The following is an 18,917-nucleotide window of genomic DNA, read 5'->3' on the forward strand; positions in this document are numbered from 1 at the left end:
CTTCTTTCCTCCACCTTTTATGAACCAAATAAGTTTTTAACATCTTTCTTTTTTTTTTCTATTTATTTCTAATAATAACATATCTTTTGTTTTCTCAAATAAAAATAGAAGATATGAAATAGGAATGGCAATTTTACTGGATCCACCGGATATCCAACCTAAATAAGTTTTATCCAATCTGACTAAAAAACCCACAACAAATATAGATTATAAAAAAAAATATCCAAAACATATTTGTATTAAGTATAAATAATGATAACCCAACCCAATATGATCTTAATGTGAACCATCCTTATAAAATTATAATTATTTTATAATATTTACATGGTAACTTTCTTATCTTATCCGACTCGTCCTCTCTTATCTATGCACCATTATTTAACTTGACCAGAAAGCATGAGATTTTTAATTGCAACGATCTGTTGCTATCCCCAGTACAAGAAAAGGGGCCATCATTTGATGATCTTGATTCTATTTTAATTTTGATGAAAACAGACTTGCTTTGATGGACATTGACCCGCAGAAACAAAAAATTTTATAAATTTTGAGCCACTACTGCAGCAACATCACATTACCTTGATATCGAACGCATATTTGGCTCAACATAATTGAGCTCTAAAATAGGAATATGAATGACCCCCTCTCTAACAATCTATTTAGAAGTTCTATTTCCATTCAGATTCCTAATGAAATTGAAAATTCTCAATTCTCAAAATCCAATCCATACTTTGTCCTATTATTCAAATCCCATTCCGATCTCTAACATGAATCAAACACATTGAGAAATATAACCATTCCAATTCCAATGAAAGTGCCCATATTTCTGATCCTATTTCTTCATATTTTTGTGGCAATGGTTTTAATGGATTGTTGATGATTGATTCAAATTTTGACACCCCTAGCAAGTCAAGAATATCTCTTAGATAAGTAAAATTTACTATACAGGCAGCGGATACATTGACCGGCGCTTGCATGGCTTCTAGGAGATCTATTAAGGCTATAACTGGATTTTGGCCATCCAGCATAACCTGCAAGCCAGATCTCTCTCAGGAGGAAAATCCGACGTAACTTCAAGAACCAGAGGCATCTGCACCAAGGTTCAGGTTATTTAGTGCCAAAATCAGTGACAGCCATCTCACATGCACCAAGTTTAAACCAAAGATTAAACAATCTATTTTCTTGACAAACCATCGCCAACCGCATGGTTAAGTATAAAAATGAATCCAGCATCAACATGAGTCAAAGTTTTGCACAAAATCAAGGATGGTCATCTATTAAAGCCCTTGTGGATAGAAAGTGTAGGACATTGTTTTGAATGCAACAAAGCAAGTGGCTTCTGAATCCAACAAGATATTGATGTCATGGTAATATTCGTACCCTGCAGAAAAAGATGAATACTAGCAACACGGATATAAAAATGACCACCACAGTAAAATTGGTTGAATCCCCTGGTTGATTCTATCAGAACTATGGAAGCTATTAGCAAAAATAGAACTTAAAATAGCAGACAAATGAGACATGATCGTGGGGGGCACAACACCTTGTTGACGTCTTAGCAGCCAGCCTTCTAAGGGCTTCATTATACCAAAATGGCAGACTGCAGCTACACTAAAAGCCTCAATACATGGGATAGCTAAAATGAAACTAACGGCAAGCATTAAATATCAGAATCTTACCAAGCTAGTTCTGGTTGCATGACTAGAGATCTACACATATGAGTGTGGCCAATGGAAAGATTCATTTCCAACTAGCAAAATGTATCGATTGCACAATCTGCAACCTCCCCAAGCTGGTACCAGATTGAAACCTCCAAAAACTAGAGCACGGCATAGAGAATTTAAGCTATCATCCAAATGGGATCCAGCAGAAGTACATAAATTCTGCAACTTCTGAAGCAAACTGGGAGGCACTCCTGTTGCCTTTTCAGGGAGGACCTGATCTGATAACCCAAGTATCATATGAAAGGTCACAAACCATAGTCACACTTGTCAAAGACTCCCGACCCCCATTAGCCTAATGTTTCAGTCAACATTTGGAAACAGAAAAATCTCTGGCACCGATGCAGGATCAAGCTCCCAATATCCACGTAGCTTACCACCTCTTTCACCTGTCAGCTGGAATGCAGGTATCTGATGAGAGAATCTCAAAAACTCATCTTCCGGTATCTCCATCATGGTACTGGTGTTTCCTTTTCTTTCAGGTCTGAATACAGCCCTATAGCCAGTCACCTTAGTTAAAAGCGAAACTCTCATGCTAGAACCAGTATGCTCACAAATTTCCACTACATCATACTCACAATTTTCAAAATCTGAAAGGGTCCATCCTGCACGCCAATTCTTGTACACAGCCCAAATCTCACCAACGCTGGGGAGGATAACATACTGGTTTTTTCTACCAGCTGGTCTAGCTTTTACAAGATGAGAAAAGGTATCTGTAGTATCAAATGTAATACTCCCACTAGCAATTTTAAATGTTCCACATCCAATTGGCAGCTCCTCTCCCAACCACTGTTTCTCCTCCTCTCTTGAAGGACAGGCCTCAAGCCATATCACATGCACTCTAAAATCCCCCAGTTCAACTTTCCTTATCCAGCCATAATACTTGGGATATTTGTCAATATCACTATAGAGTGCCCAAATCTGACCCTGCCCGAACTTTTCGATGGACTTGCCTTCTTCAAAGTTGTGGAACTCTGATTCAGGATATTCATAGGTAATCGGAATTTGAGATGATGATGTAGATGGATCATGACACTCAGCATCACTGTCGGCATCGGCATCCTGAGAATCTACATTATCTTTGTCAATCTCTACCCTGGATGCCTTCATTTCATTTACATGTTTTGAAGCAGTTGCTGCCATATGCTGACTTGTACTTGCGTCATGTTTCTCCGCATAAACTTCATTTGCCCCATGAGGAGAAACGTCCTGACATTTCATATTCTCAATTTCCTCAACTGTAATAGTTCCAGGCTTCTCTTCAGCAACTGCAGTCTTAGAATGCAAAACACCACATTCATTATCCAACTTTCCACCTCTATCCATGATGCTGTCAAGACTGATGGAATGAAAAACCTCTTGAAAGTTATTAGGAAGGGATGCTGAATCAAGTTCAAAACAACCTTTTGGAATGCCTTCTCTTTCAGCTCCAGTCATCCTATAAGAAGGAATGTTGTGAGAAAATCTAAGTATTTCGCTGGGTGGTATGACATATGGAGCTGTTATTTCGCCTTTTGCTCGGATGAACAAGCTCACAAAATCCCTTAACTTGACTAATGGAATAACACTTATGCCAGTGCCTAATGCGAAATCTGAAACGACTTCTACAATTTCATATTCATATAGCCTGTGATTGTCTGGATCAGAGCTCCACCCAATGTCCCAGTCCTTGAAAAGAGCCCAAACCTCACCCTCCCTAGGATATATGTCATACGAGTTTCTTTTTCTGCCTTTTTTCCAAGAAATAACATGAGAGAACATCAGCCGGTCTTGGGTGACTTCTGATTTCCCCAGTCTGAAGTTCCCGCAAGCAACAGGCAATTCCTCATCAGACCATGCTATTTCATCTTCATTTGTGGGGTCATGCTCTAACCAAGTAAACCGCAGCTTGAAGTCTGTGGCATGGACATGCCTAATCCGCGCATAGAATCTGGGCATCCCATCCATATTATCATAGACTGCCCAGATCTGATCAACCGAAAATTGTTCTGGATTCCTGAACTTCTCAAAGTCACAAAACTCTGGGTCAGGGTAGGAAAGAGACCCAAGATTAGGTGAAGCCTTTGAGCTAGAATCAACACTAGAATCAGTCCCAGCTCGAGATGTTTCCGCTTTCTCAATGGTTCCTTGTTTGCTTTCCTGCAATTTATCTTTGGTCACTTCATTTTCATTTGGCAATTTTTCATCATGTGCTGTGCCTCCTGTCTGCTTGCGCTCCATTTTTTCATCAAAAATATTGATCTCACTAGTTTCCACATCAACCCCATTGGCATCACAATCTGACAAGTCTTTCTCTCTCCGATCAGCATTACATGATGATCCACCCTTTCTCAGCCTTTTACGGCTAGAAGGATTCATGAAGTCATCATCGTCACTTTCATCTTCATTATAAGTGATATTTTGCTTCAGCCTGGTTGATCTTCGCAGATGATGGCTCGCATCTGTGCCAGTACCCTGCTCTGCAAGACCATCTTCAATAACTACATCTTCAACATCAATGGAATCTGAATCACTAGATTCAATAACCGCTTTTCTGCCCCTCTTCTGGCTTGTCTTTACAGAAGGCTTAGCTACCTGCTCTTTCTTATTCACCTCTTTAAGCTTTACTTTTTCAAACTTCACCTCATTGCCTGCCCCACCTTCAACATCAAGCTTACCATCTTCTTTTGCCTTGTTCACAGGTCCACATCCATGTTCAGAGTTCCCACCCACATTACCCTGAAATGCAGTACTAGAAGAAGCATTACCGAATTGAGTTTGCTGGCTTGTATTATGAGCTTGCTGACCGGGAAACTGCTGCGGTGGAATTCCAGAACTATTATATGAATAGCCTGAATTTGTCCCAGGAGGCACAGCTTGAGCATTTAAATCATATGCGATAAAAGGTTTTGAGCAATTCTGACAGCGGAGAGCTCTGTTCAATATTGTCTTGTAATACTGGTATCTCATGCAACAAAAAGGGCAAATGGTCCAAAAAGTCTGGGAACCACTGAAAGATGATGGCTGTTGCTGCTGCTGGTTCAAACCATTAAAATTATGAACATTGCTTCTAGCATAGGGAGTCTTCTTGGCTTGCTGAGAAGGCTGCCTTGATGGGGCAATTTTTGTGTTAGCATTTCTTTTGATGTCATGAAGGGACCGCTTTGCACGGTCAGACAATGTCATATGTGCTTCTCCAATTAACTTGAATGCAGCTTCAGCACCTGCAAACTTGTTTTTATCAGGATGAAGTAAAAGAGCAAGTTTGCGATACTGCTTCTTGATAGATGAATCATCTGCTGATGGCTCTACTTGAAGAATTCCATACCAGTCCATTTCCCCATTGACTTTAACTGCAGCAGAGCAATGCACTTCACAAACAGTTAAAATCTGAGAGATGTTATCCAGGTCAGGAAAGAGCTGTTGGGCCCTGAGAGCAATCTTCCGTGCCCCAGTAAAATCTTTGCTTTGCATTCTTTTTTCGGCAATGTCCCTGGCTCTGATAGCCTCTTCCTTGTTGCACTCCATCATGATATAATGATATAAGAATGCCCTTAGATTCCTTCATCTAAGATGTATCAACCAAAATAGGCTATGTTTCCTCTTCATGCTCATGAATACTCATGTGCAAAAGAGAGATATATATCTTCAAAACAAGATAGATTCTCCAATATAGAATTATAGCTGTTAACAATACCAGGATCTGATATTGCAAGTAGGACCAACTGCCTCCCAACAACAGTTATCCAGTACTGGGACGTCAGTCACCTACATGTAGCAGACAGAAGGTTACTTGAACTTCAGTCCTAAAACATAAAACAAGAAAATTTGACAAGGGATTGCAGATTCACATATGCAGTTTCCATATTTCAAATATCTGAACTAAATCCAAGGATGATAATGACAGATACAACCACCAAAAGCAGGCTATATTTTTTTATCCAAGACTTTTCTCAGATGCCTACCCTCCCCAAGCGGAAGAAGCAATGATTAGCAAAATTTACTGTTTTTATTTACATAAAATGGAAAAACTGATGAGCCTGCACATCTGATACACCAAGAAAAAGATCAGCAACCTTGGGAAATCAGTCTCATTCTATTATAATAAGCAGAGAGCTTAATGATGGCTTCCTTGCCAGAAAAAGATGATTGCACCAGACCAAATAACTAACAGTTTTGGATTTATAGCTACAGAGTACAAAGGAAATTCAAAAATTAATATGAGACCTATACTGGTCTAAACTAATCTCTGTTGATTAACATGAACGCTAAAACAACCATCACCATACGATAAATCTACATCATATTTTACAGTTACATTCAAATTCCAATCATCCCTGTACCTTAATCTTTAAAAGCACTTTCAATCACATGGACTCCATATATTCTAACTTTAAAGGAAAAAACAAAACTGGGCATACACTCTGAATTTTTTACCAGCAATACAATATAATAAGATAAATGTAAATATTGATAAATGATTCATCTTATTATAGGTATAATCTTATGTAACTCAATTACTCAACTTCAAATCAAACATGAGGGCCAAAAATATAAAACTTCAGAAAATGGATTGTATGTTCCAGATCTCATAAAGGCCTCCAAGAGGCGCATGCACACAAATGAAAGAGAGAAAATTAAAGACATTGTCTTTGTAACTTGATAAAGACCACCACTTTGTAATCTTATAACAAGTGACATAATTCATAGACTAGAGGACTGCTAGCCAGAAGACAAGATAGTCAAGCAAAAGCTCCAAAAGTCAATGACTTAAAGAAAATAGAAAATAAAGTATGTGCATGTATGGACCATCCCATTGATATAAACTGATACGACAACAAAATTATCAAGGAAAAAGATAGTATCTTGTTCCAAGTCTTAGTGAGTGATAGGTTACACCAGGATGTGTTTGTTGATGGTACTCTAGCATCCCTTATAATGAGTTTAATCCAAAAGGTATTCAAAGTTAGTAATGAGAATAAGAAGAAAAATTAAAGTCAGTTTGGTTAGTTTCAGTTTAGTCTGTAATAATAAAAAATTGGAGTGCCATAACACTATTTAGGTCAAAGTAGATTTTTTTAGGTCTAATTGTTGGTGGAAATATAGCCCTTTTCTGAATTATAAGAGTAGGCCCTAGAGTATTTATGTACAATGATTAGGTTTTTTTTCATATCTCATCCGGGTTTTTCCCATTTATTACATTCTTGTAAGTCTTTAGCATAATTAACAAATGTATGTAGCAAGACTTTCTCATCAGGTAAAGGAGAGGTATTGTCAAATGTCATTCAAGCCCCAAATAAAAAACCATACAATGATCTACATATTTCCAACAGGGAGAGACCACATTGCAAACCTGCCAAACATATTCTCGTTTGGAATGCTTACCTATAGACAATGAGTAAGATATAGTATGCGGGTTAATTCTAGAAAACTAGATAAAAAATGAGCAACTTAGCCATAATGCATCATACTTCTCTTTGGTAACAATTTAATGTCATTTGTTATGCATCATGAAATAATAAATCACCCATGACTTCCCTTTGCCATTAAAATAACAACTTCCTATATCTATCAATACTCTCTCCTAACATTTCAACATTGTGTGACCATCAACCATGCTGCAGAGATGTAAGCAAAGAAACTTGACATGGTCGAATACAGATTAAGCTAGACTAAAATTCAAAAATCTTGCAATAATTTTATAACTAGTATTACTATATAAAGAAAATTTAGTTATCAATGGTGTAACTTTCTTAAGAAGCGTAGATCTGATATTTAGAAAAAGCAAATAAACAAAGGGCAGATTCTTAGGTGCCATTTGGCATCACTTTTATTTTCTATTTTTAGAATACAAAAATAAAAATTCTACTTCTATTTTTCTATTTTTTTAAAAACATACACATGTTTGCTATAGTTAATGATTTTTAAAAATATAAATCTGGTGGTGGCAGAAGTGGCAGCAGTATTAGCATTGGAGGCAGAGTCGGAGATGGTGGTGTTGGTGGCAAGAGGCTGCAGTGGTGTGGCAAAGGCAGCAGTTGTAGTGACGATGAGGACAGCAAAGGCAATTTGATGGCAAAGACTGGGACAGTGGAAGAGGCAGAAAAAATGACAGCAGTTTGGTGGAGGCGAGGTGATGGCAGTCATGGTGGGGATGTGACGGTAGCAGCGAAGGTGTGATGGAAGCAACAATAGCAATAGGAGCGTCATTGTGGCGATGACAATGGTGGTGGCAGCAGCAGCAGAGGTGATGATATCAATGATGGTGGTGATATCAGTTGTGATAGTAAACACATGAATTTCTTATTTTTGAAAATACTAAAAATAAGGATCTCTTACTTTCATTTTTTCAGAAATAATAAAAATAACTTTTAAAAAATAAAAAATAGAAACAGTAGCACCAAACATGTTTTTTGTCTCAGTTTTTATGTTTTTTGTTTTTAAAATCAAAAAACTAGAAACAAAATGATGCCAAACAGGCCCTTAAAATCATATAGCTAGAAGGTTTGGGAAACAAATTACAATTTCTCATATTTCATAAATTAGAAGTTGCCATCCGTGTACCAGATTTACTTCCAAACAAGATTGGAAGTATCGAGATGGGGAGTATTAATCAAGTGTGGGTATGGCAATAGGTGCACAGATTTAGGGCCAATATGGGCTGGTATGGCTTTTTTTGGGTTAATTTTGGATTTGTACAATTTCTTGGTGCAGGTTTTATGGTCCAAACAAAACCACAAAAATCATTTATTTATATCCCGATCTACACTCATGATTGATCAAATAACATTAACCCTCATTTTAATTTTTGATTAAACACAAAATTCCACTAAAATTTCTGGAGAAATAAGGAAAAAAAGGAAAAGTTTGGAGATTTATCTAGTTCAAATGCTCTTCTAGCCCTAAAAGTCAAAAGCCAAGCTTCAATCCTGTAAGCCAAAGTCCCTAGGTGGTCTTCCTCTCTGCCTCACTTCATTCCCGTTTCAAATGGTGAAGAACACTTGCAAAAAAAAGGGTGGTTGGTGTTATGATCCTAAATGGTATTGGATGGTATCACTTGGTTCAGGACTAGTATGAGCTTAGTTCAAGATAAACTGCCCTCAATCCACCCCAAATTGCTCAATCCATGGTTGGTTCAAGAAGTTCGAGTGGCATGTTAGCGGTATATGTCCAAAAGAGTGCCCCATCGAACTACCAAAGGGTTGATACTAAAGTTTGTCGTCTCAGTACCGGACCTCATATTACTACCATTCTCTTACGATGTCAATATGCAGTATGGTACAAGATAGTGAGGCATACCGAGTTGATACAATACGAGGCTGCATACCAATTCGATACCAATGTTGGTACCGACCGATACGGCGAACCTTGTGTGATACAATATATACTAATGAGCATGTACTGTAACAGCCAGTGTTTCAAACATTGCTTCTAACTTGTCATCTTCCAATTCTAAAAGATAGATACAAGAAACACAAGGAGATCATAACTCTAGCGATAGCTGGCAACATCCATATACTCCTATGACTGGCAAGATATCTTCTTTTCTCATTTTTTTCCCACCCATTCTTCTTCTCGTCCTTCTTCCTTTGCCTTCTTGCCACATCCTATCCAATAGTTTTTCTTCCACTGCACGCTTCTCTTCGTCCTCCATCCCATCTTTTCCTACTTCTAATCTTCTATTTTCTCTTTCATTATGGATTTTACTTACTTTAGTTTTTTTAGATATAAACCATCTAGGTACCCACATCCAGCCTAGGTGCTTCACAAAAGCCAAGTTGACAACACACCACCACCATTTTTCAGAACCACAAGGCTTAAAAGCCCAAAGCCAAGGGTCAAGAAATAACAAAAATGTCTCAAGGTTTTGACCTCTTTGGAACTTGTATTTCATTAGTGAAATGCACAATATTACCATGCCAAAGACAAGGCATATATCTTATCATGTATGTATATGTCATCCTTTAAAAGAAAAAAATTATAAAATTCTTCTAGTAACAAAATCATTTGCTAAAACAACAATCATGTGCCCATAAAACTAGACATCTTGTCTATTATTCTATTGTTTTGGCTAAATTCAAAGCACTTTTAGGCCATGTTTGGATGCTGGTTATGGGGTTAGTAGGTGAAATGGTGTTTTCACTTTGCCTGGTCGATGCCCCAAAAAACTTAGCTCAACCAGGCTAAGTTTATTTCATAGGGGAAGGTGAAATAGATTTAATCACCAAGGCTCTCACTCTTCTCTCTCTTTACTCCCCACTTCTTCTCCCCCTAACCCTCAAACATCAAGCAAACAGCAAATAATTCTACCACATTATTATTTGATTAGATGGTGGTTACCCATAGTTATAAGTATCTAACTCCAGGTAAGCTAGTTGGCTACAAAGAGGGCCTCAATAGTCCTAACCTGTGATTTAGGATTTTGGTCTCAATCTCCTGGGAAAGTTGACTTGGTCATATGATGAAGTCGAGAAGCTTATATTCTTAACATTATTTCTAATCATTTTGACTTAAATATTAAAGGCTAACACCTCAACCCACCTCAAGGCTTATTTCTCACTTTTTTAAACTGAAGTGCTGAACTGTATCGAGCTCTATATTTAACCATTTAAACAATAGGTTCTTAAAGCAACCACTTTTTCCCATTAAGGCAAACATGTTGAGCATGAAGGCATGAGCACTTCAACCCTAAGGAGGCGTTTGGTGATCCAATTAGGATCACCACGGTAATCTAAGATCACTGGTGATCCAAATCCTGGGATGATCTGATCCCTAGTGATCTAAGATCACTATGTTTGGTTGGCCATAACGTAGTAATTAAAGATCCTCAGATATGTACAAGTAATTTGTTTGTATGCTATAGAAATTCAAGATCACCGACCACATAATACCAAAAAATACCCCTGTCATATCTCAAATGGAAAGAAAAAAAGATAGAGAAGAGACAGAAGAAGAGGAAAGTCTCGGATAATCGTAATTGGGTTGAGAAAACGAACTCACCACTTCAAGTCACCCTCTCAACAAAGCTTTAGGAGTTGGGATTGAGGATTGGGACAAAAAAAATTATAAAAAATACCTAATCAATTTTTTCTTTCTGATCACCATGGCAAGAAAAGGAAGATTTCCTTCTCTTCCATAGAGATGATACCCCAACTACCCACCCCAGCAACATGCGTCAACAATACCGCGTACGAGCGCAAAAAAAATATCACCTGATAGAGTGACGTTAGATATCCATAGATTTCCTGTTCCAGAAAGTCTCTCCATTACAAGGATCTTTTTATTAACATATTTTAATATAAAATCACCGTGATAGAGTGACGTTAGATATCCATCCTCAAAAGTAGATTTAGGAGTAGATTTTCTATCACTGTGTTAGACGGTAATTTGAGTGGGGATAATTTGAAATCACTGTCACGAAGGATCACCATGATGCAACCAAACATGGTGATCTCATCACCTACAACCACATCACCCTCAATCTTGGATGGATTACCCCATACCAAACGCCCCCAAAAATTTAGACAAGCACCATGCACTATGCACATATACTAATGAAAAAACAAAATAAATGCAAGCAAAGAATTTAAAAAAATGTAAATGATCTAAAACTAGAATTTAAAGTTGTAAGCAAGTATGATTGGCTCTCATAGATACAAGGTCAGCCCATAATCAAGCATTAACCGTAGATAAATTATAGTTAAATCAAGTACGATTAAACACTTTTCCCTTTCTTCTGCCACTCTTCTCCCTTCTCTCTTGTTGTCTTTGAAGGAAATGTCTTTATGGGTCCAAGCAAAATATGCATTCACCTAATAACCCAAGTTTTAAGAGAGTGTATGGGAGGCAACCCAAACTTAGGCAAGGCCCTCAATGGATGTATGGAATAACTTTGCTAGTATTAGTTCATTAGGCATATAAGGGAACTCCAGTGGACCTAACTTTGTTCATACTTTTCAAAAGTAATGGTGTCCTACAAGAACATAATCGGAAATGATCATAACTCATTATTGGATCAGTTTTCAACGCTCATGTGATGTCATATGTGTAGTTAATATCAAAGTTCAAGCACATAAATAACATTGCCTCATGTGATGTCATTTGGATCTACAGCACTATAATTTGACCCTATCAATAACATTTGTAGCAGTGTTTCTTCACTTTCTTGGACTCAACTAGCACATGTCTAAGGAACAGGCTGCACATTTAATAAAATCATTATTTATTACAAAATGGTGTCAATAGTACTTATTCTTGATAAATTTATGTCATATTGTATTTTTTGGAAGGATCAAGGACAAAACAACCTTCCTTTCACAGCACAAAAAATTCTTCCACCTCCATTCTAGGATTGAACCAAGCACATTCAAATTAACCCAAAATAGACCAATTGAGGGTCTAGCTAATGATCAAACTCCGAAGTACAATTATGGATGAAACTTTAGATTAGTTAAGCACTTAAGATACTAGAAGAATCATGATATTATGTGCATTTACACAGTTTTGGAATTACATGTTATCCTTCTACACAAGTAATAGCTTTTGCCTTGAAATGAAAATTCATAAAATTCTTGAAAGGTTGGAAATATAAAAGGAGAAATTTCCAAATTGATGATTACCTATCATCTTATATTTTTCCCTTTTTAAATTTATCCTTTAACAATGAAGCTCAACTTTCAAAATGTTTAAATTTTGAATCAGTGGAAAAGAAAAATTGTGATACTTGAAATTAAAAACATCCAAATACAATTTCATTATGAATCTATGGATTCTTAAAAAAACCCAGGGGTCAATGTTTAAACTCAATGAAGATCAAACATCACCTGACAAACTTTAGGTGGCCTTTGAAAATATCTGATGTTAGCTTTTTTTTGAACTATGCATGTTCCTTTCATAAAAAGAAACTTTATCCATCCAGTTTTAATCCTTTAACACCTCAAAACCAAGGTTTGAAATATTGATTGGTACAGAATGTACTGGCACACACATGCCATGTTGCCTTAGGACCAGTACAAAGCACGAGCAGTACCTAGCATAACCACATCCAAATCAACCCTAAATCAAGTAGTTTAGGGCATACTACATTCAAACCTAGCTTGAATCAAGCCTGGATCAAGAACCAGACAATCCAACCCTAACAAAGCTCAAGATGACGTCTACTTGATTTGGGGGCTCATCTTCCACCATTTTAACTATAAAACCTACTTGGTTTCACCAAAAATTGAACTGGATGTTTAAATAACAACTTTAGATAATAAAGAGTTCACTTCAAGAGCAGATGCTCATGGGATTCACCTTGCATTGGTACATCTTATCTAATCCCAATTTCCCATCCTCTTTACATGTTTGTATAAGAACCATAAGGAGGACTTTAAATATAACTAAGACCAAATCTTGTTTACTTAAAATCTTAACAAAAACGACACAGTAAGAATTATAAATAGAACTTCTTCCAAATAAGAATGCTTTTGATACCCAAATTTCTCACCAAATCTCACTTAGACTAACCAAATTTCAACATCCTCAATCACAGAGAGTTATCAATCTAGAAAATACTTACCAAATAGCGGCCAAGCTTGGGCTTTATCTTAAATGGAATTGTATCTAGTCCAACGCTAGTTTGTTTTTAAAAAGATTTAGATCCAGCTCTAATAACCATTGTTAAGTTTGAACCAACATATAAAGTATTGGCACATAATTTTGAGTTCTACTAGAATGAAGTCCTACATTATTGATATAGCTTGGTTATGTATGCACACGCAAACACAGCCCATATGTATATATTCTGTATATCATGTATTTCTCAGTTTCAACTATGCAAACGACAATTTGTTGCGCATGATTATGGACTTATATTTGGCTTGCATCTAGCAAGATGCTAATTTGGTGGGATTCATTCCCCAAAAACCTAATCAAGCTTCATATTTTGCAGTAGACAAATCTTAGTTTGTCGATTTCCAAATGCAACTATTCATGTATTGTATCACCTCTCTTTTTGCAATAGAGGGGGTGATCATGTAATTACATTGTCAGGCATTGATTGTTTTGAACCAGCAAATTTAGAGCTGAACAAAAATAAATTGGCCATTCAAATGTAGACATGTTGAAGTAAAGATTAAGGTAGAACATCTCTTGCTGCATATACTACAAATAAGATCATGATATTTGTGATGTTGCTCGACCATACTAGTTTCCCTTTTTTTCAAAAAAAAAAAAAAGGAATTTTGAAGTGTGATAATAGGATTTCTACTTTAGTAGAGTACTTGAAGTTCACCATTGTCTCTACTCTCTACCCACCATATGTTCCCCATATTAGCAACCAAATAACTAAAAAAAGTCTTTATTCCAAAGTCTATACATGCATTAAATAAAAGCAAACAAACGTAAATATCTAATCAATTCTTTTTGAGTCATTGACTTCAGTATACATAGAAAATCATGACTAGAACAGTTCAATTGAAATCCAATCTTATTTTTTGCAACAACTTACCATTAAGGTAGAAAACATGATAAAAAGACAGAGACCAGAGTTTGGATGTTAATGGAGGCCTTCACAAGGGTGTGTAGACAATATTAATGTGTATCAATCAATACCTTTGCTAAAACAATCCTCAATATGGCAACCTTACTGTACCTACTGCCAATCGGTACAACCCCATACACGGATCGAACCTTGGTTAAATCAAAAAAGGCATATCCATTCACTCATTGATGGTCTCTTGATAACATGTGAATCACAAATGGGGGTGCTCAATTGACAAGCTTTTCTGCTACAAATTTATCTATGTTTGATCTTTCAACAAATTTTATGGATGACAGCTTGGATGCGATAGGTACCATGGCAGGAATCTTTACAAGTCTCAAAGGTATTATTGAATTTGATATGGATGGAAATGATGTACAAAGTGGTGGTAATAGATGCTCCAAAGGGTGGGAAGCAAGGCACGCCATCTCGGCACCAAACACCATACTGATGCCACCCTGTCACAGTGTATGGGGGCTGGTTTCCACATACCAAGTGTCAATATGCCCTTGTACCATGTGCCTGTACTAAACCGGTATGGTATGATATGCGCCATACCGCACAGGTCAGTAAGGTATGGCGTACCTTGGTGGGAAGAGTTCCAACTTGTTAGGCCACTCAAAACAGACCTATACTCATATCTCATAGCAGCTATAAATATTAAAAACCAATGGAATTCAACAAGTGTAGGAATTTATAATTATTTGCAAATCATGTATTGATGAAACAAGAAATGGTTATCTGCAAAAGTTAAATTCCTATGAAAGCATTGGAGGATAGCCAAAATTATATCAAAAGACTTACTTTTCCTAAAAATCTCTTGGGAATTTAAAGTCCAATGCTTACAATTCATTGCATCTTCGCAAAATCAGTTTAATCTAGATAGAATGCTTATTGACATTTAATAAAACAACAAAATGAAAATGCCCTTCAAACTATTTTTTGACGAAAAGTCCAAAATGACACCTATTTCTGATATTTTTGTTTTGGAATTTTGAATCATCTTACAAACCATATACATGCTGCTAAGAGTTAATAAAGCCACAAAGTCAAATATTAAACAATAGAAAGTGCTTGAGCACATTAGATGAACAAGTAGATAAGGAAATATAGAGTGAATTTTTTAACAAAACAAGATAGAATAGGGTCGAACGCAAGCAGATTATAGAATAGATGAGTTGCACTAATTGAGAGTGAAATACTAAAAGACCAATGAAGAAGAAAACAGGAAGGCCTAGTGACAAGTTTGAAATTGATAATATTAAAGACTATAGCCCTCCATAGGGATGAAAGGCAGAGGAGGTGTAACGCCAATACCAAGAAGTTGAAACAAGGGTTTCTTATTATGGTTAAGGTCATCTCAAGTTGAGGACTGAAAGGTTCTCCTCATGCTCATCGCTCTGTGAATTTTAATAGCAGAATCTTTCTATGACTGGACCTTTCATCGCTGTATCTACTATACTATTGGCACAAGCATTCGGTCACCATACCTCATTTGTTTCTAAAGAACTGCCCTTCTGTAGCCAAATTTTTTTTTTTTTTTGAAACTAAGTGAACATATATACTGATGACTTTAATATAATCAAGTGAAAGAGGAAATGAATAGAAGTCCCAAAACATCTTCCATTTCCACGACTAGGGAATGGAAGAAGTGATGGTCTTCCATCCTAGCTCTCTCCAACAGGTGAATACAGCCATCCCAAATTCCCAGTTTCATTAACACTAGCTTATAACCCCATACGATGCATGGGACGTGATTTTTCTAAAATAATATTTGATTTTATTATTTATTTTAATATATTTATTTTATATATATTTTAAAAATATCTTCTAAGTCTTGTAAGCATGCATTCGTTGCGGCCACCGCACCTATGAAAGTAATGAACGACCTCGGACAAAGCTTATCCATTTCCAACCATCGTTAAATTGACCAATTTCCAAGCTACTTAATTCTGATTATTCACTGTAGACGATTACTTCAGTCATCCTTTCCCTCTATCTTCATCCTTTTCTTCTTTTCTTCGATTCCTACCTCTCTCTCAGTCCCTATTGATTTATTTAAATCCGTCCTCTCTAACCCCCAGGATGATGACAGAGACAACGTCGATGAGTCACGGCTAACTTCAACCCTCACCCTATTTCTTTCACCAACAACGGCACTATGTTGAGTCTCGAAAGTCTCATCTAGATCCTCGCCATGAAATCAATCTCCATTGATTTCTTTCACCCTATTCTAGACTTACCGCTGCGACTTGGAGGAGTTCCACTTCAGCCTGAAGAAGGAGACTATGGTGCTTCGTGCGATGATAATAAATATATTAGATTAAATATATTACATATTAGATATATTTGATTAAATATATTAGATTGGATAATAAAGAAAGAAGGGAAAAGCAAGTAATTGTATGAGAGAGAGGGAGATTAAATTAGACCATATATTAGGTTATGTAATAGAGAGGAGGACAAAGTAATTGACTGTCACACAGAGAGAGATGATGTTGGATTAAATTTGGATTCCTGGGGGTGGATGGCTGCACTGAGGCAAATCCTGGAGCCTATGCATGGCAGGTGGTATGCAATCGGGAATTGGTGAAACGCAAGGGGTAGCGTGGCTTATCCACCATGAGATTTGATGCACGCGAGGCCTCACGCGGGATGCGCATGGGATGACCAAAGCATTTCTACGCAACATTTTTCTAAAGCCGCTCGATGTCCACGTGTGTGTGTGTGTGTGTGTGTGTGTGTGTGTGTGTGTGTGTGTGTTGAGAAGCCTCCGTTTATATATATATGTATATGTATATATATATATGTATAGATGTGTATATATGTATAGATGTGTGTGTGTGTGTGTGTGTGTGTGTGTGTGTGTTGAGAAGCCTCCGTTTATATATATATGTATATGTATATATATATATGTATAGATGTGTATATGTGTATATATATGTGTGTGTGTGTGTGCGTGTGTGTGTGTGTGTGTATGTATGTATGTATATATATATATATATATAAGATTTCTCCCTTCAAAAAAACATAGGCATTCACTTATCCTCCGACATCCCTTGCACAAGCAGGACACTATAAAAGAATAAATAGCGGAATTATCATGCGCTTTGTAAGTTGGATGTATTTGTAAAGCCAACCTAAACTCACTAGAACAGGGCTTGTTAATTTTAGTTAGGATTGAAAAGATGTCCTTACTCCAAGAAGGATAAATGGGGAAATTTCATGCTTTTTTTTGTTAGTTGGAAATTTTATTGATCATAAAAGTAATTGCATTTTTAATTACTGTCATGAATCTTATGGTAAGCTACATATTTTTTTAAAAAATACTCGGGCTACAATCAATGATCCAAGTCCCGATGGGACATCCCATGGGACATCAAAACAAGGTCCCATCACGTGTCGGGAAAGGACCATCCCACCATCATCCCAGCATACTGATCAACACGTCTTGGGACATTCATTATCCCAAGTGTTGGGATGGGACGAGACAACAGCGCATCCCGTTCCGTAAAAGAACTAGAACCATGGAATTTAAAACTATGCCTACAATATAAACCAAATCCACTATGTAAAGAGGAAGAATAGAGATAAAATGAAAATCATGTCAAAAAAATATTTCATAAACCAATTGTAGAAAAATAGGTCACAATCGAAACCTACACTGCTAAAGACTAAAGTAATGAATATAAGATGTCCATCAAAATAGGATCATTTATGAAGCATAACTCTAAGTGGAGAAGGCTCTACAGATGAATTCAGCATCAAAATAGATCCTCCCAGAAATTGTGCTAACATCAAACCTTTTAATAAATGAAAATATAACTAGACAAACTCCTGCCTCTTGATTCTTTGAAATTTACCAGCAAATCTTGTGCAGATCCTGTGATACAATGTTCATAGCACAAATTTTGTCCTAAGATAACAAAGTCCTTATAGAAATAAATACATACAATAACAACTTCCACAATTACATAAATGGAAAACTTGAGTAGAAAATAAAGTGTATAAATACTCTGGTCAGCATGTATAGAGGGGTCCATAACATATCTCAACAAAAATCCATAAATTTCATGAACAACACCTTTCTCACCTTAGCAAGTCATATATTACAGCCCTACAAAGATCCAGAAAAAAGCACACAATCTCAAAACCTGCAAAATGAAAATCTTTAGCTTCAAATTCTTAGACATGCAACATTTTTGGCAGTCATCAACTTCATAAAAATAACACTTTCTCACCTTACAAGGTTCATAAAAGTAGATATCACTGCTCAAAAGTGATCTAGATAAAAGCCCATGATCTCAAAATCTGCATAACAAATATCACTAGCTTCAAAATCTTAGAGATACGACTATTCTTTTGGATTTAAGCTTTTTATCAAATAGAAGTTTCCAATCGGGTTAGCAGCAATGCCTCACATCTTATCTAACCAAAATGCAAAACTTTCCATGATTCCACAAACAAAACATCAAAAACACTCGGTAGTCACTTTTAGTCTTTTACACTTATGGCATGCCTGACTCCCCCCGCCCGCCCCCCCCCCCCCCCCAAAAAAAAAAAAAAAAGAATTCTCGTGCATGAACAAAAATGCATCAAATGCCAAAAAAAATCCTGTTTATAGGCCAGAAAATAATCTTCGTGGCTAGTCACAGTAAACCGTCAAACTTTTGAAAGATTCGAACCATCCATTGTAT

The 18,917-nt window shown here is 36.7% G+C and overlaps 1 protein-coding gene across 1 annotated transcript in view; it reads right to left on the reverse strand.

The window, feature by feature from the left end:
* Nucleotides 1–1,456: 1,456 nt before the first annotated feature.
* The window catches only part of LOC105059940 (uncharacterized), an 18,112-nt gene continuing 651 nt past the window's right edge, over nucleotides 1,457–18,917 (reverse strand). Inside the window, exons 2-4 of the mRNA XM_010943467.4 lie at nucleotides 18,462–18,531; nucleotides 18,314–18,374; nucleotides 1,457–5,465 (exon numbers count right to left, since the gene is read on the reverse strand). Coding sequence (XP_010941769.1) covers nucleotides 2,022–5,228 — 3,207 coding nt within the window. The 5' untranslated portion in view covers nucleotides 5,229–5,465; nucleotides 18,314–18,374; nucleotides 18,462–18,531 and the 3' untranslated portion in view covers nucleotides 1,457–2,021. The remainder of the gene's footprint in view (nucleotides 5,466–18,313; nucleotides 18,375–18,461; nucleotides 18,532–18,917) is intronic.

The sequence above is a fragment of the Elaeis guineensis genome, chromosome 10 (genome assembly GCF_000442705.2).
Source record: "Elaeis guineensis isolate ETL-2024a chromosome 10, EG11, whole genome shotgun sequence".
In the NCBI taxonomy this organism is placed as follows: Eukaryota; Viridiplantae; Streptophyta; class Magnoliopsida; order Arecales; family Arecaceae; genus Elaeis; species Elaeis guineensis.